At 37.8% G+C, this 27,111-nt stretch overlaps 2 protein-coding genes across 7 annotated transcripts in view; both read left to right on the plus strand.

Moving 5' to 3' along the window:
- Positions 1-3,541, plus strand: part of ttc13 (tetratricopeptide repeat domain 13) — a 33,616-nt gene extending 30,075 nt beyond the window's left edge. For both annotated transcript variants that reach the window (XM_088625042.1, XM_088625041.1), the window contains exon 23: positions 682-3,541. In XM_088625042.1, coding sequence (XP_088481168.1) covers positions 682-796 — 115 coding nt within the window. In that variant the 3' untranslated portion in view covers positions 797-3,541. The remainder of the gene's footprint in view (positions 1-681) is intronic.
- A 1,118-nt stretch (positions 3,542-4,659) lies between these two features.
- selenol (selenoprotein L) lies at positions 4,660-16,407 on the plus strand. 5 transcript variants are annotated; one of them, XM_088625047.1, is made up of 10 exons: positions 4,660-4,808; positions 5,731-5,809; positions 6,246-6,299; positions 7,480-7,525; positions 8,476-8,520; positions 8,667-8,794; positions 11,075-11,189; positions 11,816-11,938; positions 13,060-13,197; positions 15,877-16,407. In XM_088625047.1, exons 1-10 carry the CDS (start codon positions 4,697-4,699, stop codon positions 16,006-16,008), a joined length of 972 nt encoding a protein of 323 aa, XP_088481173.1. In that variant the 5' UTR covers positions 4,660-4,696; the 3' UTR covers positions 16,009-16,407. The 5 variants fall into 5 exon arrangements, with proteins under 5 accessions (XP_088481173.1, XP_088481177.1, XP_088481174.1 ...); XM_088625051.1 differs by lacking the exon at positions 13,060-13,197; XM_088625048.1 differs by lacking the exon at positions 8,476-8,520.
- The last annotated feature ends 10,704 nt before the right edge of the window (positions 16,408-27,111 follow it).

Consider the following 27,111-nt stretch of genomic DNA (forward strand, 5'->3'; position numbering starts at 1 on the left):
TTCATGGTGGATTTAACCTCTTCTTGTTCCTTCTATTAAGGCTAGGAGATCCAGTGAAATTGGTCCAGTACATAATTACTTATAATAATTAAAAATAAATATGTGTAGCTGTGGTCTGAAACGTTCTGAGCCTAATGTTGAAAAAACAGCAGATGATCCTTTGTAAATAGATGCAACAATATCACATGCCATCATGTTCATTCTAAAGGAATAACAAAAGTGTTGACATGATGCATAATATAATTTTGGAATTTTAAGTTCCTCTTTTGTTGTACCTGTGAAAGACAGAGTATAGTTACAGAGCGTAACCACACTGAATTTTAAAATACAGATGATGAGAGCTCAATATAACCACAATTGCCTGCATTCTTTCTGTAGTAAGGTCTCTACCTTTCAAACCACCCTTGCATGTGTGTGTACTGTATGTTGACATTTTTGAGTACCATTAATTAGGCATGATTATATCTAGACTGTACGTTTAGATTACTTTAATAATATTAAAGTACATGATGTTTAAGAAAGTAACTGTATGCAAATTCACCAATGCTCTTTAATCCAGAGCAAATTTCTTCTGTTCATAAGATGTGTTATGATTTCTTCCTTGCCTTTAAGTGCTGGTATGCTGGTATTTCATATTATATCAAAGTCTATTTAATTGTCTTTCTTTTCTTACTTCTCAAGCCTTCCAGCCTGGTACCAGAGCCTTCCGTCAGTGGCGGAAACATTTCCCATGACAAGAACAATGATTGAGGTCCTGAACACAGATACCACTTCACATTGTCCAAAGAAATCCTAATAATGCTTCCTGGGTTAAAGAAAAGTCAATGCTTGACTTGCCTTCTCTGCACATAGTAAAGGAGACTTTGTAAATGGGGCTACTTGAGATTCCCACATCTTCTCATGTGAAGTTTGCTTTAAAAGCTTGCCCAAATCCAAGACAACATACTTCAAGTTTAGCAGAATTACACAATGGTTATACTGTTCTTTTGCAGCTAATTGTGGAATTACTGTAGATTCAGGCATTTATCACCAGAGGGGAAGAAATTACTTTTTACTTTAGGATTTAGAACATCTATTTCATGAATTTCTAATAATATGGGCCTAAAGGGCACAATAAGATATCCATATGATCCTCCAGTCAAGAACTCTGCATTCTTTGAAAATAAGATTCAGGAATTGGAGTGTTAAATAGTTGTTAGTTTCATAGCAGGGTATTTCCAGGTTCCATTTGTACATGCTTGCACTTCAGTTTGATAGCCATGAGACTTTCAACTAGGAGTAAATTAATGTACAGTATCACTGTCAGTTCGTTTACCAATAATATCTATTAACATATCTAAAATGTCCCTGGAGCTTCCTGATCAGCATATCTGGTTAAGACACTCACCTGAGTGCATTTTGATTTTGATGACCATGGGTTCATGCCTGGGTCATGTTACTAACCATCTGGGACTGGGATTCCTCCTATGTCATTGCACAGTTGGCTGGGCTCTGTCGAGGGTAGGGCGGAATATTCAGTCAGGGCTGTACAGACTTTCTTTGCAGCCTCCTGTACGCTTCCAGGCTCGAGGGATACATTTTTCCCCAGACAGCGCTGGACCTCCTGCACAGACTGTGTTGCCCATGACGTATGAAATATCATGTATTGATATTTGGATTGATGAATGGCTTGAAGGCGAGAGGATCAGAGATGTCCGTCTGCTCCTTCTTATTCTCCCTTGTGTGTGGTCATGGGGTTTATGAAAAACAAGCAACTGGCTTTTCAAATTGTGAGAGCATAATATATCATTAGACACTCTAAGAAGGGGGGTATTTACAGTATTATTAAATATTTCTAGGGAGGTAGAGCATGTGCTTATTCAATTCAATAAGATATTTAGAACTAGTCCTGTTCAAAGCCTGCCTTCCAGCCCACATTTTCCTGTAAACTGTGAATTGAACTAGCACTTAATCTTAAGATTAACATATTTGTCAGGCTGCTAATATATTTGTCCCATGAATTCCAAAGGTTCATAAGGAGTTCCTCAAAAATGTTAATGAGGTCTTCCCAAGAAAAAAGTTAAATTCTCAGAAGTAGAGCTGCATTAGTAGTATTAATTAATCAGCAGTATTTGAAGCATCGCCTTGCAAGATGCTTTTTATAAGCCCTAAAAAAATGTTTTTGATAAAATAGTAACTAACGGCATAAAAAACATGACTGTTCCCTAATCAATATTTTTCTGCTTCTTTTAATAAACTGATTTCAAATAATTGCATAATTGCTGCATGCAGCTGAACCCAAAAGTATTTAACAATTTAGTATTACAAGAATGCCAAAGGCAAAAGTAGAAGAGAGTCTTTACTTAAGAACAAGGCAATGTGTTTATTAAAACCAAGTTAAACCCAACCTTTTAAATTGCAGCTGGGTGTGATCTTAAAGCTGGAGACTGGTCATATGGTCCTGGAGGAGCACTGAGGAATGCTAATCCTCAATGAGTGAAGACCTGGAAAAAGTCTTCACTTAGATCAATTAAGTGAACAATTGGTCCAAATACATTTTAGAAACATGGAGTAAAAACCTGAAGACATAGTAGCACCCCGGGCCTAGGAGTGACATTTATTGCTACAGAATGTAAAAAGGCAGTTATTCACTTACTGTATTTATAACTGCTATGTTCACCAAGCTATGAGCAGAGAATGTAAGTGAAGTGATGCAGATTAGGACTCTGTGACACAAAATTGAATACTTGAAAAAAAAAGTAGAAACAATCATCTGTTCTGTCAAAGAAGGCAACTGATTTCTTTAAAATGTTTGGCATTGGAGAATGTCCTAATCATTGCCAAATTGTTGGTTTCCATTATTTGTTTTGCAATTCACCAATCGAAGGTAGTGGTAATGCCATTGAATTGAAAAAACCTCTTTAAGGAGTGCCATGAAGTACAATCAATTCAGTGTTTGCACTTTTAAAATGATTGTTATATTTTGTGTGCATTATGATCTATGCCACATACATCGAACATGTTCAGGGATAACTACAGGGGTGTGTACACTTGATCGTTTACAGTGGTAGTAAATGCGTTTGTCTTTTTTAGGAGCATTTGAACACTGTGGAGAGTTTCTCACTGTGGAGAGAAACATTTTTAAAAAGTAGGTAAAAAATGTAGGGGAAATGTTCTTTTGGCTGACCTCCGCTGCTATTCTGATCCACTGTACATTTTCCCCTTGTGCTTTACTGTGAATGGAAGAACAAAATATGCAGCTCCTTTTTGTTTGGAGAGGTTTGTGGAAGGGCAAGAGCCAATGGCAATTGCTTAAAAAAAAACTGATTTTTGCTACTGTTTTACCATTTGAATTTTATTTATCCAGATCAACTTTTATTTGCTGTAAGATAGGGACACTTTTGCACTATTTGAGTTCTCATAATTGTGGGGACAGTTTTCAGACATGGTTACAATGACTAGGTGAATTATCTCTTTGGCCTGGGACTTGAAGCCTCAAAAAGGAAGAATCTTTTTAAAGAGAATTGTTTATTCTGGGGGTCAATAAACTGGTTTGACAATTCGCGTTTGTTTTCTGTGTTTCTTTGGTTACTTTGTCACAAAGTTCTTTCAGTACTTGACAGTGTTCATATAATAATTCTAGGTTACATGTAAGCTTTTTCCACTTAAATTGTTTCAGGCTTTATTGAATCGCATTCTGTGTCTTGATCCCTATAAGGTCACACAGGGGGTTAAATACAAGTCACAAAGCTTGTATCTTGTATGGATTCCATTAGCATTGGTGACTGCCAGGAATCTCTGCCTCATAGACACTGTCGCATACTGTAGCAGTCCTGGCCATTGCAGCTGCTGCTATACTTTGGTCCACTATCAAGTCTTGACTGTTAACTGGATGTCCTGAATGGGCCCCATCATTGATTGTATTGGCATTGAGACATTGTAAGCAAGATGTTTCTATGACCCCTGAAGAGCTCTGCACCAGCCTGTTGAGATATTCCAGTTGGAAGCATGCCCACTATGTATTAATGGAGAGCTTCAGAACCATATATGCCCCTTTTCTGAATATTCTGTTTTGTATTCCACTGTTTTTGACTGGGACCTTGATGAGGGTTCTGCACTCTATTTCAGAGATAATGTTAGAGAAGTAGTTTTGCTCCAGAACTTACATGAACTTGCTCCAGAACAGAAACATGATTTTTTACTTTTGGAAACATCCTTGAAAGATGGGATTACTTTGTTTTGACATTTGAATATTCATCTGGTGCATAACGCTTTTGTGTATATACTGTATAATTGCACGTGTAAAAGAGTGAGCAGGTTTTGCAGTTATCATTGTTCTTCTATATTTCTCAATGATACCTCTTATGGATCTGTAATGTATTTTAATGCTGTGTATAATACACTGATACCCATTGCTTTGCGAGACATTTTATTTATATTAGCAAAGCACGGGTCTGTAACGTCTACCTCATATTAATTGTGTAATCTGAAAGTAGGTCACATGTATAGTACTCTGTTAACGTTTTTATTTACTCTCAGATAACATTTTTAGATATTTCTCGACACTCGAATATGTTGACTTCCCTCATCTAATACTGCTGAAATTCGCCATTCGCCACGGTAGGTGGCGTCTTGATTTTTTGCTGTTAAAAGAAACTTCACTTCCTGGTTTGTCACACAGATCGCCTACGCTTTGTATACTGTAGCAGCTGTGGAAATGGCCGCTGAAGTGAATTTATTGCAAGACGGGATTCTTGTTAAGGCGTTGGAGGATTTTGTTATAGCTGGAAGAGAGCTATTAATAAAGGCCGTTAAAGAAAGACAGGAGGGTACGGTATCTAGACTATTTTGATTTAACTAGGTAAAGCACAGATGGACGTATCCAACTGGATGTGGATTTTTTAAAGTTCTGGCCACGGCAAGGGTCACATTATTCTTATATCATCTTATCGCTTGTATTACTTTAACCACTACAACAAATATTAAATGCCATTTCTCTAAACAAAAGAGAACGTTCCCGAGGGACGTGTTGCAATTTAGAAATGTTGCTTTTGAATTGTTGCACAAAGCATACGTCTTATAACAATTTAAATAATTTGTTCATTTTTTATAATTTTAGTAGTAGTATTTTGTTTATAGTACCGAAAATGCATTAAAGGTGTAGTGGTTAATTTCGTTCCCCCCCCCCATGAGTCTCAGAGCAGTAACTAATTCAAATATTGAAAACAAGCACTACGATATGTTCATTCATTTAATCATTTTCTAGTTAAGAAGAGCGATGAAAGAGGGGCCGAGAAGTCTGCACGTTTAACGTAATCCCACGGTATTATTTACACAGTAATTGAATTGGAAAAGTATTTGAATGATATTAAACCATTCTGAAAACAGTAGTCGTAATTCTGCGTTTTCAGTTAATATTGTAACGCTTACGGCCGACAGGTACTCACCGTAAGGCTCACCGGGCTGGGTCCCTGCTGAGTGACGTAGGAGTCCCGGGTTCGAGTCCCCGACGGTGGGGGGGTCGACCTAATGCGGCAAAGGCGCCCGCCGGAACCCCCGTTGCGTTACAATATTTTATATGGTCGGGAAAAAAAGTACATAAAAATACGACTTAATTTACTGTTTTGTAGTTTCACTATATTAAATAGTAGCAATATGCTACTGTACAGTACGTCCTTTAGTATTAATTTACAATGAAGTATTTCCCTCATTTTCTCATGAGCTATTAAAAGACGTTCGGTGTTTCCACAGGCTCCATTCAGGAATTCATCTCGAAGAAAATTGGCTCTTTGCTTGGATTTACTGTTGCAGCTGCCGACTTTCTGAACAGGTAACAGCAAAAAGAAATAGGCCAAGTATAATAGCCATGTTAATTTGATCATATTGTATGAAAATAATCAAATGAGGACAACCTTACATTTCTGGGATTAGGGATTCTGTGTATTATTTACATTGTAATGTATTCCTTTGGAAGGGCCTCTGTTATTTTTGAACCTTCAACTTCTAAGTGAAATGTCTACTCAGTGAAAAAAAGTTTGATCTGCATATTTAGTTTTCAGTTTATCCTTTTGTTATTACACCCCATGTTGCTTTTGCAAAATATGGTGTGTCTGGCTGGTTTCTGTTGTCTCACTATGTAGGACTGCACTGGCACCCAATCAGTGATGTATGGGTAAGTATTTGATCTTTAAGGAGTTTGTCCCTCCAAAAAATAAAAAGCTTGATCTGTTTTCAGTGTCACTCTTTTCTTTTTCTTTTTAAATGAGATTGTCAGTCAAGAAAAGGAAAGACGCTGAAGAAGTGTGGAAGAAGTTCTATCAGTAAGAACCCAAAATTCCATTTAAGGTTTCAGACGTTCTTTATCTTTGGATTTAAGAACAGATGATTGTGCCAGTCCATGTGTAAACATAAAGCGCAGTGCAAATCGTCAGTAGAAGCAATAATATAAGTAAACGAGTATCCGCAGTGGCATTTGTTAATTCTGTGTCCTAACACATATACTGTAGACAGACCTGGTACTGGAACAAATTGCTTTTCATAAGCTATGTCTCAGATCAACGATGTTCAAGTGGCATTTTCATTTCTAAAAAGATGATGATTGCCATGTGGTCTCTGTGACAAGAAAAAGAGTACCTGAGTGTTAAAATGTATTAAAATTAAAATTGTGCAAGGCTAAACTTTTATATGTTTGAGCTGGCTGTTTTGTACTTGTCATTTATCTTTATGTCAAGGCTGCTGATAAACTATACATAAGCTATACTAGAAACAGTTGGAAACCTGTGCACAAGCTATTAGCCTTAAGTGATGAAAACTGTGATCCTTGTGTATTTAACAAAGTAAATGAAATACTGTAGCTCCGGCTTTTCTACATTTAGAGTCTTTCCCATTTGATTGATCCACCACAATTAAAAGTTTTTTTTCTCTTTCACAACTATACAGTAGTTAACTTAGTTGGGGAAAAATAAACAACCAAACCCACATATTTTACCAGGAAACAATTCTTAACATTTACAGTTCAACAACACAAAGACGTGTTTGTTTTGAAGACGACACTAAGGAGCATAGTTTGCAATAGAATATAAATTACAGATAATTTAATGTAGTATAAAATGGGGGGATCAGATAATTGACAGAAAACTATATTTTGAAAGCAATGTGCTATTATGACCTGGAAATCAAGAGCTGGCAGAGAAAACATTTGAATGTAGGTAAACTGTAGGTAAAAGTAGCTGTGCAACAACATAGCTTGAAATGTCATCATGTAAAATCCAAGACCTCTTTGAGCTGAAACTGCAGACAAAACTTTTAAATTGAGGGTTTACGGTTTTAAAAAATCTATGATGTGTGTGATTTTGGTTAGAATCCCCTTTATGATTTTTGTTAACTGGAATGTCAAAGTTATTTATTTTGGAACACATATTGTACATTTTGAAATAAGATGCCATAAAGATTTTTTAAAATGTGTAGGTTAAAATGTCAATGTCTGTGCTTCCCTGACAGCTGCTCAGATGTGCGGGATCATGTTGAAGATTTTCTCCAACTGGAAGTAAGCCTCTCCTGGCTGTATGCCTGTCTTGGAATTCTGGCATAAAAGATGTACATATAAAGTATTTAACTGGTCATTGGGTTGTTAATATGCGGTATTTTGCAAATTAAGATATTTTTGGATGAAAGATATAACCAAAAGGTTTTTTAAACGTTGATAGTTCTTCCTTTCTAAGTGTGCAGTTTTCTAGTGTTAACTAACGCTTAACTGCTGCTAACTGTATGTGCTGATCAAGACTGGAGTTGGAAGACCCAGAAAAGAAATTAAAGTTCTCTTGTATAGCCACAATGTAATCTCTGGCAGTTTTTACAGATGAGTAATTTAAAGGCTTCAATGGAAATCAGCAAAGACACGAAGACAAAAAATTAAGAAAGTGTAATTAAGGTGGAATCAGGACCTTTTTGGTTTGAATAGACTCTTGTTTTAGGGTGGAGAGCTAGTATTGGTATCCTTTTAAAAATGTAGACATTTAAAAAACAAACATTTCACTCAGAGGAACAAGAGGTTCATTTCATGCTGAAACATAAAAAAAGAGGAAATTGGGCAGTGTTTTAGCTGTGTGAGGGAATAAGGAAGGCAGCAGAAATATGAGGGGAGATGAGGTAAGGAGGACTAAAGACAGCAAGTATGAGAATAGGTAGGAGTAGGTACAAAGGGGATTCAAGATGGAAATATGGTTGACTGGGAGTCTGGTAGGAAGGCAGCAATAGATACAATGAGTGGAGAGATTTAGAAAGCAGTTGATCATTGATTGCCGGGTAAGTATAAACCCGGTTTAAGGACTGGTTTGGCTTGAGAAGTATTTCTGGTCAATGTCTGGTGGGAGACATTGAATCCCTATGAAACAATACAGACCGAGAAGTCAGTGGAATGAAACCTGAGATAGTCAGAATGAGAAACTATTGACATGGCTTTCCCTAAAACCAACAGCCAGTCTTCTTCCTGTTTAGCCAATGCAAATGACAAAGCACTTTGAGATTCATGCAACTACAAAGGTAAGAATGTTTCATAGCTACAGTATTGTGCTTTTTTTTTCTTTTCAATTTTTAGAGTTGAATTAACCTCTGTATTTGGGCAGGACAGAATTTCTCTTTTTCAGAAGAGAATAAGTGCTCATGAAGAGTTTGTTCCATTTCCACAGGTAGACTGGGATGAGTTTTTAAAAGGCCTGGACAAGGAGCTGAATCTATGTGAGAGATTCCCTTGCCAGGTTCCTCTGGGTGGACATTTGTCAGGAGAGGTGACACTGACAGATGCGAAAAGTGGCCAGTAAGTAAATACAGCTTTGTTTTTTTGAGGAAAATACTTTAAAAAACAGACATATATTGATGGAAAAAAGAAACGCAACACCTCTTCCTTCACACTCTGGCCCTCCTGTCTGCATGGAACAGGCTGAAGAGTGACTCATCTGTGAAGAGGACCTGATGCCACTGCTGACGAGTCCATCGCAGCCTCTGTCTGGCCCAAGCCAGTCAGGTGTGACATCTAGGAGGTGTGAGCAGAGAGTCTCTGACAGGTCACCTTGCTCTAAGGCTAGCAGCATGGAGCCTGACTGTCCTGTCACTGATGCGGACATTGTGTCTGCCAACAGTTTTGGAGCAGTATGGGTGGCAGGTCTGAAACGATCTCTCAGATGGACCAGTCTGATGTGTCGGTCCTGCTCTGGTGTGGTCACTCGAGGGCGACTGGATCTGTCCTGCCAGTCTGCTGAAACCTTCTCTGCAGTCGGGTCACAGTGGAGCGGCTTACTCCATAGTGTCTGGCAACGCTGGTACATGACATGCCTGCCTGCAGCATGCCAATGGCCTCTTCCTTGCTTCTGGTGACATTTGAGGCATTATGGAATGCACAGAAAACTCACTAAGTGTGGCCTTTTTCTTGCAGTGACCTAAGCTTTGAATTAAGGCCTTTTTAAAGGTGACCTGATCAGGCATTGTTCCACCTGGACCTTGTTGGGTAAAAGTGCACCTAACGAGCTTTCTTGTGATTGGCAAGTTGCAATGCCTCACTGACTGCATTCCTGGTCAGAGGGCTTAAAACAAATTAACAACTTTTTGTGAAAGTACATATGCTATAACTGTAGTATTCTCATTCCAGAAAATGTTACATTTCTTTTTTCCATCAGTATATATATTAATGCAGTATGTAGAATCCTGTTTTTTGAATATAAGAAATAGAATGCAACATAGAAATTAATACAACTAAAATTACACTAAAACAGGATAAAATACACCTAAATACCTATAAAACATCTTTATAACTAATACCTTTAAGAAAATGCTCGCAACAAGAGTCTGACCTTAACATCACTTTATTAACCCTTTACAATTTCTTGCATTAGGAATTATCTTTTCACATACCCCAGCTTGCTCTCCATGAGACACACAGACAGGGAGAGAGCCTGGGGGCAGAGCGCAGGGTCTGCCATTGTACGGCACCCCTAGAGCAGTTGGGGTTAAGGGCCTTGCTCAGGGGCCCAACAGAGTAGGATTCCTCTGCCAGTTGCGGGATTTGAACCGGCAACCTTCCAGCCACAGGTGCAGATCCTTAGCCACAGAGCCATTGCTCCGCCCAATTAGTCAATTAGCAATTAGCAGTCAATTAGCAATTTAAACTGATACAAAAAGAAATCTTTGTATCACATTTTCTTCCAGAACATCTCTTCAGTACACACTGAGAGATGTACAGACTGTACAGTACAGACTGAGAGATGTTCTGGAAGAAAATGTGATACAAAGGTTTCTTTTTGTATCAGTTTAAATTGCCTCAAATTAGTTGACTAATTCATATCATTGGGATGCACTTGTACACGTTTTTAAACAATTTCTGTTCTGAAGTTGTAGAATGAGGTTGAAAATGAGCATGAAACCTGTAGACAGATAAGTAAATTGTTTATTTTGGGATTTTTAATAATGTTTCCATCTTACCATGAACCTTACCAGCAGCTTTCTGGTGTTAAATGGATGTGAAGTGCTGTGTTGGAAACCATTAAGAATGTGTAGTAATTATCCATTAGATCTTTTCTTCATGCTTCAAGATATCATTATTCAAAGGGTTGTGGTGAATATAGAAAGAGCTCCCCAGCAATGTTGTCAAAGCAAAAAATCTGGTTTCTTTCAAGAAACAGGTTGATGAGATCCTAGTATGATTTGACATCTAACTACCAAATGGGCCAGATGGGCAGAGTGTGTCCTTATATGTTCTTATATTACAGGTGTTGTGATATTTCCAGCCTTATGAAATAATATTTAAGTACTGAAGAAGCATTCAAAAACCTTGTAGAGAAATTTTAGATTTTAGAAAATGCGATATAAATAACTTTGTGCGTACATTTATGATTAGGATTGTATCTGAGGTATTTAACTGTGTCAAATTCAATTTGAATTATAAACACCACCCATTTTTGCTCCACACGTGCGTTAAAAATGAGGTTCTTTGTATCAGTGCCTTACCTTTGGAAAAGTGTTATATAGTTGGCATGTTGTAAGAAACCAGTGGTGGCTGCTTCAGTGACGCCCAGAATTCTCTGGCCCTGTGTCTGTTGTGTAGGTCTGTCTCCCTGGGCAGTTACTTTGGCAAAGATAAAAGCCTCCTCCTGGTTCTTCTGAGGCACTTTGCCTGACTCCCCTGACGAGATCACATGGCAGAGTTGGAGTCCAATCAGGTAGGACTATTTACCCCTAATTGAATATATATCTTTTTTTATATTTATTTTATTTATATTTGTTTTATATTTTCTATACACTCTGAATTATGCCACAGTACCCTTTTTAAGTAGCATTCTCATGTGACATAGTCATACTGTATATGTGAATATATTATCCTTATAATCAGAGCACGATTGCTATTGACAGAAAGAACTGTAAGTGCTGTCTGTCTTGCATACATTTTAGAGCACCCAGTCACATGTGCAGATTGTTACTGGTAATGGTTAAGAACCTATGAGGAGAAACTGTCATGTCTGTAAATGTGGATTCATAAAAGTGAACCTAATTGGTATTTTTATGTATATTTGACTGTTGAATATGTAATCATTAAGCCCTGTGTGTGTACTTGAAGTCATGACCCTAACACACAACTTAGTTGGCTTATCCTGCCCTTATACTGTATATTTTTCTCCTGGAAGAAATTTCTAAGCACAAAAAAGTCAGTTTGATATAAAAACCACACAGTGTTGCTTGCTGTTGAGATATCAGCTTCAGTGCACTTTTCAATTCAAGGTGTCATATGAAATGTATGAGGAAGCCAGCCTCGTTTTCCAGCTCATTGTGTTTTTAACTTGTGCCGCAGGGTCTCTTGGACGCTCTGTCTGTACGAGTGTTGGTGATCTCGTTTGGCTGTTGTGAGGGGGCTCGGTACTGGCTTGAGGAAACAGGCTGCAAATATGACATGCTGTTGGACCCAGAGCGCAGGGTAAGACTGGCCTCCCGGTGTGGCTCATACAGTTTAAACCAGTGATGCAAGTGCTTCATCCTATACCAAGTAACATTAAACCACATGAACATGTAGATCCATTGTTTTAACTGAAACTCTACAATTTATATGCGAATAGTTTCATTGTAAAAGTAAACCATTTTATGCTGTTTCAGGTCTGCTGTATTTTCCCACAGCAGAAACCTCACAGTTCTTACCCAACTACTTATAGGGAATCAACTCATACATAAATGATTACTTTCATAAATATAAGCATTTTATATCTTTGTGTTTTAATTACCCCTCGGTAATACTGATTAAGGTCAGTGTCACCTTGGTTACCTCTGAGCATGCAGAAACGTCCATGCAAACTGCAAACCACAGTCATTCTCCAGATGAGTTACAGTATATTTTATGGAATTTCTTATGCTGCAGCCAGTGCAGTCTGCAGATGATTATGCAGATTGGTCAGACATACAGTATGTGTTAAGACATGTTTTGTCCCTCACAGAGCTGATTTCTTGGGTTCTTTGGTGTAGTGTGCTGTTTGTTAAAGGAGAAGATTTCATTCTATAGGCAACTTCTTTCGCAGACATGGCACAGGGCATGCACAGTTGGATATTTATGTAGACTTTGTTCATTTCAACGTAGTTCAAATCTCAAATAGTGAGCACCTGATGTTTTTGTGAAAGTGCTTGACCTAATTGAGCTTAGTATCTCTTTCTAAGAGAAAAACACTACTCAATCAATACATTTATCCACAGACCATTTAAAATTTAGAAACATTAACACTAAGATTGTAGCAATTTCTAACAGTATTTTCTAATGGTGTGGACGAGAATATCCACCAATGTCTGGGGCTATTTATCATAAAGTTATTTAATACCGTTATATTAATAAGTACACCTCTGCATTTACCAATTAATTATTTCAAATATGTTTGCATTATTTGTTTACTCATTATTAACGAATATTCAGGTGTTTTTACACTGCTGTCTGCATATATGTGATGGAAATGTATTTTCTAAAGTCCTAATAATGATTTGGATTTGTCCAGAGTAAAATAGATAAATGTTTGTCTGTTTAAGCACTCATTTTCTGTTCAAATTTTGTGGCTTCAGATTTACAATGCATTTGGCTTGGGATCATCTGTTTACAAGGTTTGGAGCTTCAGCAGCCTGTTTCTCTATGCTGAATACAAGGTGTCAAACTGTCAGTTTCTTCAAACTCCTGCAAATGTTGTAAATGACATCTATCAGGTATTGAGAAAAAAAGTCTTTTACATTTTACCTTCTTCTGTAGTGAGGGAAATTTGATTGCTTTTATTTTTTAAGATGTTTAACTTTTGGGTTACAAGGCCAGTGGTTCCTTATCTTGATCCTTGGAGCCAATAAAACTTATTGGTTTGTGTTAAAATTATACAATTTACTCTTATCATTAAATCAGTAAGGGTTTGTTTTAAGTTTATGCTTGTTCTCAGCTTTTAAACACATTGGCAGTTGGTGGTTGCATTTTAAATACTGTGTTTGCCAAATAAACACTTTTGAATAGAAAACAAATAACTCTAATCAAAGACCAGGGATTGGGAACCCCTGGAGTAAAGCGGAATCTTAAATAGCCTTAAAGCCTCCATCATTATGTCATGGCTTGGAGCTGCAGAGATAGTCCAGTGTGAATTCACGTTGTAGTTTGTGGGTGGTAGCATAAAAGACACTTCAGCTACTGAAAGCTCTGGGCTGGTGGAAATGAGAGTCCACATTTCCCTCTAATTTGTTATAATTCTAAAAAGAATATTCTAAACTGAAACAACAAATAATTTTAAATTTAGTTATTGTTATTGTTATTACTGCCAGCAGCAGCCATATCACCCTGCAACTCACAACTGGCAACCCACTGAAGCTAAGCAGGTGTGAGCCTGGTCAGTACCTGGATGTGAGACCTCCTGGGAAAAACTAAGGTTGCTGCTGGAAGAGGTGTTAGTGGGGCCAGCAGGGGGCGCTCACCCTGCAGTCCATGTGGGTCCTAATGCCCCAGTATAGTGACGGGGACACTGTAAACAGGCGCCGTCCTTCGGATGAGACGTAAAACCGAGGTCCTGACTCTCTGTGGTCATTAAAAAAAATCCCAGGGCGTTTCTCGAAAAGAGTAGGGGTGTAACCCCGGCGTCCTGGCCAAATTTCCCGATGGCCCTTACCAATCATGGCCTCCTAATAATCCCCCTCTATGAATTGGCTACATTACTCTGCTCTCCTCCCCACTGATATCTGATGTGTGGTGAGTGTTCTGGCGCACTATGGCTGCCATCTCATCATCCAGGTGGATGCTGCACATTGGTGGTGGTGGAGGGGAGTCCCCATTACCTGTAAAGCGCTTTGAGTGGAGTGTCCAGAAAAGCGCTGTATAAGTGTAAGCAATTATTATTATTATTGTAAAATTAAAGGTGAACTGCAGCCCCAATTTCAAAGACTGGTTGTTCTTGGTAAATCTTGGTAACAAAACAAATTCATTGACGTTATAGAAGAATTTTACAAATTTCGAATTAAACACAAAATGGTGAACTTTGTGAAAGTCATGTTGTCGCAAACCCCTGGTTTTGCCACAGATGAGAGTGGAAGTTCATTGGGATGTGAAGCGACTCTTCCTGATCCCTAGTCACCATGATGATGTAATGTGTACGAGCGATTAAGTACAGGTTGTGCTATGCAGCAGATATTTCACTGCAGAAATGTTCCAACATGATCTGCATGCAGAGTTAACATGCAAGTAGTATTTGTTGATAAAACCATCTCAAAATCGAGAGCAATATTTCTATTGGATTAATAAAGATGTATTCACGAGCCTGCTTGTTTACAGGGCTGCTTCACATTTCTGAATATGGTTCTGTGCAAGCCTGGAAATTTAGTATCGTTTGCGATGTAAATTTGGGGTTTTACAAGTTACTGTGTATATTTTACTTTTATTTTGGTTTGAAATGCATTAATCAGTGCTCATTTATTCTAACTCTAAAATAGCATTGCAATTCCCCTTTAAGTTAGTACAGTATATATTCTCTCTGCATGCTGCCAGTGTTTGTTACTATACTGTAATAAATCTTAATCAAGATTAAGGTAATTTGTTAATGGCTGGGTTCCCAGCTGGCTTAACCAGTAAAGTTCTTGTTTCAAAATCAGGTTGAGCCCTGAAGCTGAAAGATCTCTGGTTCAAGCCTGGTCTGTGTCATTAAGTGACTGCGACTGGGTTCCCTCAGCCGGTGGTACACTGCTGGCTGAGCACTGTTAGACTTAGTAAAAATACCTAGGATCTGTTAGCTTACAGAGATATAATGGAGAGATGCTAATCTATTCTAAATCCTCTGTAACACACTGTTGAGCTCATAGCATGTCAGAGGATGATTTTGGAAGGATCTTCCGTCTTGCTATGCAGTACAGGGGATGGAGTATTAAGCCAGATCGATAAATAACTGACCACTCTAAATTGTGTTAAAAGAACCTAACTGGCAGTGGCAATGCCTTGCAGAAGTGTACATCTCTTTCCAATGATAGTGTTGATTGTGTCTATAGTGTTGAATTACAATTGGTGTGTACGTATTTTGTCAGTGAATATTTTTGTTTGAAATTTGAATGCTCCAAATTTTATCGGTGAAAGAAGTGTTTGTATATGGCACCGCACCAGATTTAATGAACAAAAATGTAGTAAAAAGCACTTCACTCTAGGAATCCTGCTAGAGGAGTGTGGAGAAAATAATTGTGCAGCTCTGAATTATGTATACACAGTGCAAGTGAAATTCTTCACATCCTCAGCAAGCTGGGGATTCTGGTTATAACCTTTTTATATTTCACCTAGATATGGTTTTAAAATTGAATTTTGATGTTTGATTATATTAGGAATTAAAGCTGAACCATGAAGCAATTCTCTGTTTTTTATTTGATTTGATTTAGTTTGGTGGAGATTTTGTCTTGGATGACGATGGCAAAGTGATTTACTTTCATCCCAGCAAGACTCCCGCAGACCGGCCTACAGTGACAGCATTGCTAAAGGCCATCAGTGAAGCCAGCTCGGGTCACACTTAAGATTCTGAGGCATAGGAGCCTGGTGCAACAGAGAAGTAGCTTTGAGCTTGTATAAATGAAAACAGTGCTTGAACTCATGTCTTCATGAAGAGCTCTGTATGATGAGCATGAACAAGCTGGGGCAAAATGTTATTAATGACTGGTCATGAACAAACTTTTCACTACATTTTTCATCTTAACTTTTTATAGAACTGTAATGCAAGAAATACCAGAAATGTCGCTGGAGTGTGACAAGCTTAACTTGCATCGGCTGACAGACAAGATTTTTTTCCATTTGCTTTCCATTGCTAGCATTTTGACATGGAAAAAATGGAATGCACTAAAGGAAACTGTACATTGGGTTCAAGTCTTCATATGTGTTGTCAGTACTGCTTATTAAAGTTTTATGTGACATCAAAACTCTCCCTTTATTTAATTTCTTAATTGTCACTTACTTTAAGTGAATACATGCAGACATTGTTAGTATCTAATGACTGCACTGTGCCCAGTTAATGATCTGCTGTTTTAATTATTTTATTGTGGTGCATTGCTATGTATATAATGGAAAAAATGGTATTCTGTTTATACAAACAGAAATACTATATATTTTATAATATCCTGACAAATATTCAGGTTTTTGTGGCATATGTAAAATAAAGGAAAGTTAAATTACTTACAAGAACACAAACAGTATTTTATTTTTAATAATGTCAATTCAACTCTATACTCTTGGGTCAGTTGAGAATTATTGGAACAATTGCCTAAAAAGGTGTCTTTCATGGGTAGCAAGTGTTTGCTGTTGGGTAATTAGGCACACAGAAATAGCTGTAAACATCATATCAACCTGTCTAGCCTTAACAACAACGGTAGCCTTCAGTGCCTGCAGTTTGTAGTTAAAAGTTAAAGGGAAAACCGTAGAACCTGTTAACAGCAGACAATTGTGAATCTTAAACTCTGAACCATCGCACCAAAATGGGCATACAGAACTCAACATTTAAGAATATACAGATAAAGTAAAACAACACATGTATAACCAACAATCATCCAAGACTGGGTTGGCCAAGAAAAAGATCTGCTGATGAAGGAAACATTAGAAAGCCTAAAAATCAATGTCAGTGAAAATGCCAGCAACCTCAAAATGTAGGCATGAATATTTCCTTATACACAGTTTACAAAGATTTCACTGCAATATAGAAAGCTCTCATCAGCACCAAAAACAGAAACATCAGATCAGACCTTTACTTAAGTGATGGAAAGTGAGGAGAAAGAAAGTAATTGCAGATTCACCAATGAACCACCTTATCTGTAATGGTACAAACAACGTCTTGGCCTGGCCAAGTATGACCGCCTCTAGAAATGGCTTTCTCTTTTCTTTATTGATGAAGTATTTTAACTTATGCTATGGAAACATTTTGTCTGCTTAGAGAAAAATGCAGTCAGAAAGAAGTTTGTTTCACAATCTGAGTGCTTGTCCTGTTCTTTGATATGTAATTACTACTTGTCCTACTCTGTCTTGCTCTAGGTACTGTCCTTTGATATGCAGCAGACATTAGTCTGCTTTATCCTGTTTGTGGGTGTTCTTCCTGTCTTTTATTATGTACTGTAGCGTTATGTCACTGGGGCTGCTAAAGCAAATCAACTGTATGGCATCTTAGTGTAACTTTTGCTGAAGGCTAAATTAACAGACCCCAGTAACACCTCTTATAATGTGCTTAAGTGGTGATATTGCGATGCTGGATAAATGAGATAGATATACAGCGGTGTGAAAATGTGTTTGCCCCCTTCCTGATTTCTTATTTTTTTGCATGTTTGTCACACTGAAATGTTTCAGATCATCAAACAAATTGAAATATTAGACAAAGATAACACAAGTAAACACAAAATGCAGATGGCCCTGTGTGAAAAAGTGATTGCCCCCTCAACCTATTAACTGGTTGGGCCACTCTTAGCACCAACAACTGCAATCAAGCGTTTGCGATAACTGGCAATGAGTCTTTTACAGCGCTGTGGAGGAATTGTGGCCCACTCATCTTTGCAGAATTGTTGTAATTCAGCCACATTGGAGGGTTTTCGAGCCTTAACCGCTTTTTTAAGGTCATGCCACAATATCTCAATCGGATTCAGGTCAGGACTTTGACTAGGCCACTCCAAAGTCTTCATTTTGTTTTTCTTAAGCCATTCAGAGGTGGACTTGCTGGTGTGTTTTGGATCATCGTCCTGCTGCAGAACCCAAGTGCACTTCAGCTTGAGGTCACGAACAGATGGCCGGACATTCTCCTTCAGGATTTTTTGGTAGACAGCAGAATTAATGGTTTCATTTACCACAGCAAGTCTTCCAGGTCCTGAAGCAGCAAAACAGCCCCAGACCATCACACTACCACCACCATATTTTACTGTTGGTATGATGTTCCTTTTCGGAAATGCTGTGTTACGTTTATGCCAGATGTAATGGGACACACACCTTCCAAAAAGTTCAACTTTTGTCTCGTCAGTCCACAGAGTATTTTCCCAAAAGTCTTGGGGATCATCAAGATGTTTTCTGGCAAAACTGAGACGAGCCTTTATGTTCTTTTTGCTCAGCAGTGGTCTTCATCTTGGAACTCTGCAGGCCATTTTTCCCAGTCTCTTTCTTATGGTGGAGTCATGAACACTGACCTTAACTGAGGCAAGTGAAGCCTGCAGTTCTTTGGATGTTGTTGTGGGGTTTTTTGTGACCTCTTGGATGAGTTGTCGCTGCGCTCTTGGGGTAATTTTGGTCGGCCGGCCACTCCTGGGAAGGTTCACCACTGTTCCATGTTTTCGCCATTTGTGGATAATGGCTCTCACTGTGGTTCGCTGGAGTCCCAAACCTTTAGAAATGGCTTTATAACCTTTTCCAGACTGATAAATCTCAATTACTCTGTTTCTCATTTGTTCCTGAATTTCTTTGGATCACAGCATGATGTCTAGCTTTTGAGGATCTTTTGGTCTACTTCACTTTGTCAGGCAGGTCCTATTTAAGTGATTTCTTGATTGAGAACAGGTGTGGCAGTAATCAGGCCTGGGTGTGGCTAGAGAAATTGAACTCAGCTTTCCAAAGATGTGATAAATCATAGTTGATTTATGTTTTAACAGGGGGGGCAATCACTTTTTCACACAGGGCCATGTAGGTTTGGATTTTTTTCCCCTTAATAATAAAAACTGCATTTTGTGTTTACTTGTGTTATCTTTGTCTAATATTTCAATTTGTTTGATGATCTGAAACATTTCAGTGTGACAAACATGCAAAAAAAAAAAGAAATCAGGAAGGGGGCAAACACTTTTTTACACCACTGTATATACTATGTCCCACTTCAGGCTGTATTTAGTATTGCTTGAAATCAATGGGTTAACCAGGACACTGGATTTAACTCTCTTACATAGTTCATGAATAGTGAACATCATTGTGTGTAAATTGTGATGAAGTTAGCAGAGAGAAATGCTCGGTTATGCATTCATTGGTCATTGTATTGCAAGAAATTATTTGTCCAGTAGGTTTCCTCATTGCACTGCTGTCTCACTGGTCATGTGAAACACACTAGGTGATGAACTTGGTTGGTTTTTATTCTTGACAATAGAGGTTATTTTATATAGTAGTGTAATTTGGTTGGACTTTTTTATACAACGCCCCTCCTTGAATTTTATTACAAGGTCAATTTTTTTAGGTTGCTCTCACTGTACATTATTCAAAAAAGACCACAGTGGGATCAGGATTTGCTTGTTCTTAGGATGAGGTAATAGGTCTAGCATCCCACAATCCCAATATTGTTTCCCATTACCATGGAGAGAAGAACAGCAATGATGCTGTTTGGTATAAAGACTATCATTTGTGCAATTTACTCAGTATCTATGTAGTTCTTCAATTGGTAAAAATATAAAATACAATTACAGAATGTTTTCAAACCAACGTTGCATGAAATGTTGCTTAGAGGTCAATAGCTTCTTGCAGGCAGAATTGTTCTTCCTGTTGTTTTTAATCTGACAGTCTGTAATAATTGTACATGTCAGAGATCAATGGGAGTGTTATGAATTAGAAAATAAAATGAGTTTATCATTGCAGTGAAGATTTGCCATACCAAACTCTATTTTGTTGTTGCAGCAACCTTCTTTTCAAACCACACCCTGACATTAAGTGAACTGCAATTCAAAGAAACACAATAACAAATTTAGAAGAGATTACCATGCCTTTTATAACGCCACAGTTCCATGCTCTGTTCCAAATCAAGCAAAATCTAAAAGTAGATAATATTGAACCTCACCCCAGTCTCTGTCCAAACTGGGTTTCAGTGCCAACAACAGCAAAAAGAAAAAAAAGGTTTACAGGCTTTAAAAAGGTGAAAGGAAACAGCAATGTTTGTAATTCACTGAAATGTACAGTATTAATCCTAGAAAAAAGAAAGAACCAGCCCTCAGGGAGAATATAAAAAACATTGCAGAAGCAGTAGTCCACAAAAACAGGCAAATTAATGGTCTTTTTGAATTTCTCTCTAAACCACCAGCAAAGGTTCCTTACCCTTAAAAATGCGGGAAATTTGCATCTGTTCTTCCTGCCCAGTTGTTTATTGAATTGAATCCTAAATTGAACTAACAAGTTGCATAATTGAAACCTTTGGAAGTATTATCTTTCTACTAATATGCTGGAGATCTCAAGTTTCATATGAAACATATTAGTTAAAAAGTAACCTCCGGCACGTTAAGTAACTGACAACAAAGCATTCATATATAGTAAATCCTTTTATTGAGTGGGTTAATAGTTCAAAGACCTTCGCTGGAATGAAAACTGGCAGCTTTTTGGGTCCACAGGGGAACCTGTGGTGCTCTAGAGCCAGAATGGGGAGCTGGGAGAAACTGTTAAATTGGCACTAGGCAGTAATGAGCTGACTGAACCACTTATGAATCAGAGTCTGTCTCAGCAAGCAGCAGGTGCAAGGCAAGATGCACCCTGTATGGGACTCTAATCCACCGCAGGGCAGGCACATGGACACACCAGGGCTGATTTTCCCAGAAGCGAATTAACCTACAAGTATGTTTTTGGACTGTGTGAGGAAAAAGGAGCACCTGGAGGAAACCCACATAAACATGGAGGGGAACATGTGAAATCCACACAGACAACACCCCAGGTCTGGAATTGAACCCAGGGTCCCAGCACTGCAAACCACTATGCCACTGTGCTGCCCTCTGTATTGGACAATAGATGGATGGAGGAATTTCCCCATTTTTCAAGAACGCAGTCAGTTCAATGAAGGGACCTATGAGAGCTGAGAGCTCTCCTCAGACTGTCCTCAGTGGGGCTTAGTGCACAGTACTCTTTCATTTTATTTTCAGAATACAAGAAAAAAAAGTCAAATATAGATTAAAAATAGGTAATCACATAGGAAGGGGTGAAAAAGGCTACTTAAATTTTTAAGATAATTATGAATATTCAATATGCTCAAACAAACAAATCCCATCATGCTCTATTGCTTTATCATTTACTTCTGCTTAAACTTATTCAAGCTTCAATCAAACCTTTGTTGGTAGAAATTCCTGGACCACAATGTTTACACATACCTATTGAAAGTGTTCTGTAGCATCACAGATTTGCTATAAGGGACATCCTAAAGGAGTAAAGGAATCTTCTTCTTCGCATTTTCCCACTTATGTGGGGTCTGTTTGTTTGCACTGATTTTTCCACTTCGTACGGTCTGCAGTGTCTTGGCAGGTGACTTTTGCGAGGCGCATGTTGTCTTTCAGCTGATCCAGCCAGTGTGTAAATGGTCGTCCACAGGGCCAGCGGCCTTCCACATTCAATTCGAGGGCGGTCTTTGCCATTTATGTGTCTTTGCTGCGGAGCACGTCCATACCATCGCATTCGCGATTCCCTCATTTTCTCAGTGACTGGGGCAACTTTGAGTGTTTTTCGCACCTTTTCATTCATGACATGGTCTAGTCAAACCGAGGGTCCATCGCACCATCTTTATTTCCATCGTATGGAGTGCTTGTTCATGTTTCTTTGTCATTGGCCAGCATTGAGTTCTGTATAGGTACTGGTCTGACCACTGAGGGGTAGACTTTGGATTTTAGGCGCAAAGGGATCTTCTTGTCGCACAGTACTCCAGTGACCTGCCGCCATTTCATCCAAGCGGCGCTTGGATGGAAAGGAATACCATTTGAAATACCCATTTGAAAATGGTTGGGTGGATTTGAGCCAGCCAGGGATTTCCTTAGCTTGGTTATCATGGACCTCTTGGTGCTAGCAGCACCCTTATAATGTATTTTCCCTCCAGCTGATGCTGTCAGCTGTGGGTAATGAGGCTTGCAGTATGAGAGGGCAGAGCTGTTAATTAAGAAATGGTGATTCTAGATTGAAATAAAAGCAGAAAACCTTGAAAAAAAATATGATGGAAAGAAGGATGATAGATTTTGCATATTTTCAGCTAATGTTGTGTCTCCATGAAAAATACACAGCAATGGCCTCTGGTATTTCCTTTATAAAAAGGAAGTTCATAATCTCAGGTTTTTATCAAGCATCTTGTACATATCTAGATCAAGAAATACCCTTGTACAGTCTGCTCATTTGTGAGATACACTATTGCCACTGTTTTCTCATCTCAAACACATTCCACAAGCTTTGGTTCACTTCTGCCTTCACTAAATCATGCAAAAAAATGAAAAGACAACAAGGGTTTAAGGGTTTATGAAAATTTTCATGATAGCTGGCCACAGCAAAACTTGACATCACATGAGTATCACAAGAAAATAATTAATACTCCTGTTATAAAACATTATTCCAAGATTGGCTGGAACGCCAGTGTCATTCCATCAACAAGTAAGTTGAGAACAGTTAAGTGATGGGAAGATGTACTGACTCCAGTACATTTCCTGTTAGGACAAGGGGAATGTTTGTGCAACATACTGTATTAGCAAAACAAAAAATGACATCTTAAGATATCAGCCATTTAAATGCTAACCAGGATGCCAAGTTATCCTTTTACAATTAGTTTGTGAATGTTTTAAGAAAATTGGATTTTACACATTAACGTCTGCCATGACAGCTGGTCAGCTTGCTCTTCATAATGAGATTTATACTAAGTTCCTGTATCCTGAACAACACTGACAGAAAGCATCTATGTATAAATGCACACACATTTATGTGTACACACATATACTTTATCTGCTTTGGACATTCTAAATAAAATACAATTTTACATCAGAGCTATAACAGAGGACCAAATCCTAAATTAAATAGAATAGTTAAATCTGCAATGAAATACTGTGACAGTCACTATTTTTATAATTTATCTTAGTGAAAACAAAATAATTTCTTAAACCTACAGTACATCTAAGCCTCAGGATGCTGATAAAGTTTTACAACAAGCCACATACTGTAAATATCAATCATTCCATTGTTAACCATTTCAATTTGTCTTCCAGTTAAGACAACGTATGCAATTACTAGTTTAACAGCAGTTGTAATTGTTGACATTTAAGCTTTACAGGAACAGTCTTGCTTTTGTTTTCTTCCAAATATGTACATCAAATACATTTAAATAAATATTTTTTGCTTATTAATCCATCGCACAAACTATTAGTGAAAATACACTTCAACAGCCTTTAAAAAATCTTACAATACCATCATATTTAAACAAGACCTACAAATCTTTTTTCCAAATGTGTATGTATGATAGAGCTTAATGGTCTTCTAAATGTGATTATGTTAACATTAAGTATGACGGAGCTGAGCACAAGACATTTTTTAAGTGTTTACATATTGTTGAAACATGAGGTATTGTACTGTATCAAGCACTGTACTGCGACAACAGATTTGAGATAATCTTTTTGAAGTGGCTTCTACAACTCATGTTGAGTACAGAAAACAGCAGTTTTATTCACTCAGTAAATAGGTTCAGTTTGCACCTCAAAGAAAGCGGGAGAGGGATTCATATTGGGAAAAAAAAACGAATGTCCATGGTCCTTCAAGTTCTATCATCAAATAAATGGTGATGAGTCAGATGTCAGAGTTTAAGAAGGATATTGATATCTTGATTTCAAATATAAGCACAAAATGCTACTTTGGAAAGTGTGTGTAGATTTTTTTATAGGCGCTGTATACAGTATGTTTAAATAGAATGAGCCTAAGCAATTGATAAGGCCATCTACAGTATAAACAGGGAAGAGGCATGACATCAGGACATGTCTAATCACTATTCTCATCATTATGCATGAAAATCTGTTTTTTGCCTTATTGGCAAAATTCAATGGAATTTTAAAAGATCATACTGTATTTCTTGTTCATGTTTTTGTATATTGTGATCGTTTCTTATTGCTCCTGGACACATTTAACACAAAGGGTTGTGGGAGACTGGCACAAGCTACCCAAGCATTTTGTCAAACCCAATAACCTGGCTTATTTTAAGAAATGTCTATTAGTATCTATGCAAGAGGGTCCAGATGGCCTTTTTGTTACCGTCTTGTCTTCTTCAGTTTACACTAAGTTCACAATATAATTTACCTTCGCAAAACAGTTATTACATTCAATTATCTTTCACCTTCATACTTATAAATGGGCATCCAAAGGAAAAAAAAGTAAAAGCTGGCTTTTATTTTAAACCACACTTGTACAATAATCATGAGGCAGAGCAGTGGCTCTTTGGCTAAGGATATGTGCCTGTGGCTGGAAGATTGCCGGTTCAAATCCCGTGGCCAGCAGAGGAATCCTACTCTGTTGGGCCCCTGAGCAAGGCCCTTCACCCCAACTGCTCCAGGGGCGCTGTACAATGGCTGACCCTGCGCTCTGACCCCAAGCTTCTCTCTGTGTCTGTCTCATGAAGAGCAAGCTGGGGTATGCGAAAAGATGAATTGCTAATGCAAGAAATTGTATATGGCTAATAAAGTGATCTTATCTTATGACATGAATCATGCCCATCACCAATTCACTTGTTTTGTTTTATGACTACACATCCATTGAGTAACAATATCATGAGCAGAGAACAAGAAACGTGTCACAGTGCAATCTGGATAAGAAAAATGACACATTTCATCTTCTTTTACATACAAAGATAGTTTATTAAAAATAGGTTGCAAGTGAAATACAGTAGAAATGATAAACTACAGCAGTTTCAATGCTTTCCAGTAATAATCACACACCATTGAAAGAAAAGCACTGGAGAGAGCATACCACAAGGAACCCTGACATTCCTAGAAATCCAGGCACAATCACTCAGTTTGTTCTCCTTACTTTTAATAAGTCTTATTTTTTCTCAATTTATTCATGTATTTAAAAAAAATACTTTTTTGTAGCACAGGGATAATTGCTTTACAGGAAGAGAGCACAGCCCAGGTTTTCTAAACACTATTTTGTCATGTTAAGACAAAGTTGCTGTGCTCACTTGGGGGACTGGGGGGTAGGGGTGACAGGGGTTCAGCTCCTGTACAGGCACTCCTTTCCCACAGTCCTCCACTGCATTTGTCCTACTTCTTACCTTTTAAACACCCCAAAAAAAAACTGCCATTGTATTCTCAAATTAAGATCTTCCACTCAGTACAAAATAAAAGTAAAACAAACCAAACAATATGTATTTATATATTTACAGTCCAATCTTAAAAGATCTGCAGTTTTATCATACAATTCTTATTAAAAAGTGATTTAACAGCTTTTCTAAGGCAGTGAATGTCTTTGCTCTCTACACGACATGTGCATGTAGCAAGACACCCACACAGTACAAGAAATTATGCTCAAGTCGCAGGATTCCAGTTCCAGAGTGAAGCTGAAGTAAAATATTTGGTTGGAATCACTAATTTTGTAGAGCATAAAAATTAAAGAATTAAAAATTAGGTCCTTCCCCCGTTTCTTTTAAAACTTTCTATTTAATAATCCTTATAGTTCTGCTGGAAATCAGGATTACTTAAGCATTTTAACTGCAGTGCAAGATACTGAACAGGTACTGTATATCCTATACCTGAAGTACTCCTTTGCAGCAAAAAACAAGTTTTGCAACAATACAGCATTAGAACTATAAGTTGGTCAATTTTAGGATTTTAATCAGAAGAGTTTTTACAGCAAAAGACAAAAGCAGTTCAAATGTTGCACTTAGAAAGTGTCTGATTTAATCAAATAGGAAGTCCAAAAACCAAACGGCAAAAGTCACAAAAAAATCCACAAATCAAACTATTTGCCTTGTTAACCAGGTATAGTGTGACAATCCAACTTTCACCTGAACTCTGAGCAGTCCTACTGATTCAAATACAAAATACTCTAATACTCAAAGCAATAAATCTTCGAAAGATTAAAGCGACAAATTCGCAGTTAAAATAACCATAAAAAGTTACAGTTCAACAAATTTTACAGACACTTCCAGCATATTTTAAAAATGAAATCTGTTTATTTTTGATTTACAAAAGCCTAACATAAAAAGTCATTAACATTTCATGAAGTCTTCTTCTCTTTGTAACCTGCCAGTAATATTTATGTATTTTGCACACATTTGTAAGTTCTTCCAAGTGGCAAAGCAGGATGTCAACACTGTTACCTTACATGTAATTTAAAATCAACTGTTACAGCTTGGTCCTTTTTCTGGAAAATATTCGCAAACAGTGAGCAAAAAAGTGTCAAACTATTGTAAATGGGGACTTGTACAGTATTACATTAAGACTTGAACATAAAAACAGCGAAGTACTAGTAAGACGCTGGTATCTAACAGAACCCAGGAGGAAGGGCTGTAATCCAGAGATGTCAAAAGGTTTCTTCAGCATTTTTATCACAGTAAAGGTTTTGTTCTCATCAAAACATCTTTCCAAAAGTCTTTTAATGAGCACTTTTAATTAGGCCAGAATAAAGCCTATTGATATCTGGATCATTTTCAGCAATTTCCTGAATCCTCATTTTGCCCCATATTCTCAAACAACACTCAACATCTGTGGTCTCCCAGATGTAATGGCAGCGTTTCATTTTTACCTCTGTGCCTCTGTTATACCACTAGTCAGAGAACAGGAAAAGATGAAAGCATCCAGCTACTGAACCAGACTATCTTCTCAAGCCTCTTCTGCGCACCCTAGCATTACTTACTGAAACAGGATAAAAAGCAGGTTATTTTCAAATGACGAAGAAACATTAATAGTGGGCAATTT

This window comes from Lepisosteus platostomus, chromosome 3, assembly GCF_059453375.1.
Source record: "Lepisosteus platostomus isolate fLepPlt1 chromosome 3, fLepPlt1.hap1, whole genome shotgun sequence".
NCBI lineage: Eukaryota > Metazoa > Chordata > Actinopteri > Semionotiformes > Lepisosteidae > Lepisosteus > Lepisosteus platostomus.